General features: G+C 40.3%; 1 protein-coding gene across 1 annotated transcript; it reads left to right on the top strand.

The window, feature by feature from the left end:
* The first annotated feature begins 1,652 nt into the window (after nt 1-1,652).
* On the top strand, nt 1,653-2,390 carry LOC143853166 (glucan endo-1,3-beta-glucosidase-like). The gene has a single exon (XM_077362899.1). The coding sequence runs from the start codon at nt 1,653-1,655 to the stop codon at nt 2,388-2,390; it is 738 nt and encodes a 245-aa protein (XP_077219014.1).
* Nucleotides 2,391-2,693: the final 303 nt, after the last annotated feature.

Genomic DNA, 2,693 nt, shown 5'->3' with positions numbered 1-2,693 from the left:
AGTGAAAAAATGGGCAGATTAGTGGACAAACAGTATCTGTCCATTTTTACCCCCACAAATGGACATCCTATGATGATCCAATGAAGCTTATTTTTGGTACACATGGATGGGGCCTTTGAAATGAATGCTTAGGATCAGCCCAAAAAAGTAGCCCAACCTTGTTTTACACTAACGTTAGCAGCTAAGCCAGGAACCCTTTCCTCTCTCTCTCTCTCTCTCTCTCTCTCTCTATATATATATATATATATATATATATATATATATATATATATATAAAGCAAAATATTGCCTAGACATTCCCATATTTAAGGGTCATGATAAGGAGTGCTAAACAACTCTTGGATACCACTAAAAATTATTTGCATATACTTTTATGGGTATACTCTTATTTGCATATTGTCTTATATGTAAATAATGGCTGTAAATAGTTTTATATTTATCTAAGTTAATAGCTTCCAAAGTGGCCTTGGCCTCCGTTAACTTCAAATAATATTATTTGCAAATAAGGGCAAATTTGGATGGCATCCAAAGAGGCCCTAAGTCTCATCTCTTACACACCAAATTACTAATCTTTTATTGAATATATACACATTTTCTTGTAGGAGGGAAAGAGTATATTAGGGCTGCAACAGGGTCGGGTTTTTCAAAACCCTAGCCCAACCTTGGATCCCATTATCTCGGCCCTGACCCGCCCTGACCCTGAGTCAGGGTCGAAAAACCTCAACCCATTGCCCGCCCTACAGGGCTCAGTGCTGGCCCTGGCCCGCCTTGATTGGCCTTGATTGGGCCGGACTGGCCCTAATTGACCCTAGTACAAATACTTGTTAAGAGTGCCAAAAATAAAGCAACCACTTATCATATAGAACAAAATGATCAATAAACAGAGAAAGGGAACAAAAGAAGACAATATGAATTCAACAACACGACGGGCAACAAAGACAATTAATAATAATAATATAAAGAAACATCAATCCAAGATAATAGAAAACATTAGCAATAGAAACATGCACAGATGGTTCAATTCTATATTAGAAAACTTAGGGTCGGGCCGGGTCAGGGTACCCGAGGCATTAACCCAAAACCCGACCCAACCTGAGTCAGGGTCTAAAAAAATGAATCCTGACCCGCCCTCAGGGTTGGAAAATCCAGCCCTGACCCTGTTTGGGCTCAGGGCTTGACAGGGCCAAACTTGCACCCCTAGAGTATATATAGTAGTGCACGAATGAATGCATATGTATATACTACAGCGTACTGGGTTCCACCTTCACCTTTGATATTGATCATCTGAGCTCTTATAGGCCTTGCTTTTGACCTCCTATGATCCAAAAACACATCAATCATCCAACCTAGCACTGAATAAGGTGTAGTTTAATTTGGTCGTTAATATGGACAATTAGAAACTACATCAAGCAATGATTGATATTCAACGACAAAAAATACAAGATATTACGTGCATGTTACAATTACTTGATTGATGTGATTTTGGGGGCATAAGAGATCCAAAGAGAGGCATGTCAAATGAACGACTCGGATCAATAAAATCTAGGCCCCATAATGCTTCACCTACATACATGTTCTCTTTAATTTCTAACTATCAATTATTATGTGTGGTGATGAATTAGGCTCTGTGGTGGATTTCATCTATGGAAGAGATGGTAACAACTTACCATCCGCTACACATACCATCAAACACCACGAGAAGAACAGCGTCTCCAGAATGTGGGTTCCAATTTCCAAAGCCCAACTTCGAAGTTCTTGAAGCCCTTACCAATACGCAAATCAAAGTCACAATCAATGTTCCAAACTCAGATCTCCGAGCACTCACCACCAATCCTGCTACTGCAAATTCCTGGGTCAAGAAGTACATATTTGCATGTTGGCCGAGCGTCAAATTCCAGTACATTTGTGTTGGTAATGAGGCACTTACTACTAAAGATTCAGATCACTTGCTCCCAGCAATGAAGAACATAGACGACGCAATCCAAGCAAAACCCACCACCATGAACAAGATCAAGGTGTCCACGACTGTGGGCCTACTCGACCTTGATGCCTATAACCCCAACAAGCCTCCCTCCACGTGCTTCTTCAATGAAAACGTCAAAGATAACTTAGTACGCATCCTTCAATTCCTTGCCTCAAAGGAAACCCCACTCTTTGTTAACATCTTCTTTTACCCGGTGCGGCTCAAAAATGTTCCAACACCTCTCCCCCATTTTCTCTTCACTGCAATGACAACTCTCGTAACCTATGGCAAGTACGAGTACAAATACGTATTTGACCCTATGGTGGATGGGTTCTATTTGTTCTTTGGAAGCATTGAATTTGCGAGATGTGAAGATTATCGTGGCTGCTACTTGTTGGCCCCGCTTGAAATGTCCTCTATTGGATGAAAATGATATTATCAATGCTCAGAGCGTGGAAGAAACCAAACTGTTCCTCTTCGAAGGACTTAATTTGTCATATTCGCTCAGTTATACAACTCTAATCTCGTTAAACATGTTCAGAGAGGTACTCCCAGGTGGCCGAGACATCTTGAGACTTACATTCTCAGCATGTATGACGAGAACCTCAAGAGTGGGAAGAAAGGTGAGAAAAGCTACGGAGTGTTCGACAATAAAAAAAATAAAGAAATATTTGACATTGGTTGGTTATAATCTTTGACATTCCTTGGTTCTCAAAAGATTTAAACATAT

The sequence above is a fragment of the Tasmannia lanceolata genome, unplaced genomic scaffold, assembly GCF_043159265.1.
Source record: "Tasmannia lanceolata isolate RefF3 unplaced genomic scaffold, GAP_Taslan_0.1 ptg000019l, whole genome shotgun sequence".
NCBI classification, from domain to species: domain Eukaryota; kingdom Viridiplantae; phylum Streptophyta; class Magnoliopsida; order Canellales; family Winteraceae; genus Tasmannia; species Tasmannia lanceolata.
This window is presented reverse-complemented; position numbering and strand designations above follow the sequence as displayed.

What these genes read in the sequence shown, in the direction of transcription:
- LOC143853166 (XM_077362899.1), top strand. Translation starts at nt 1,653, where the DNA reads ATGGTAACAACTTACCATCCGCTACACATACCATCAAACACCACGAGA.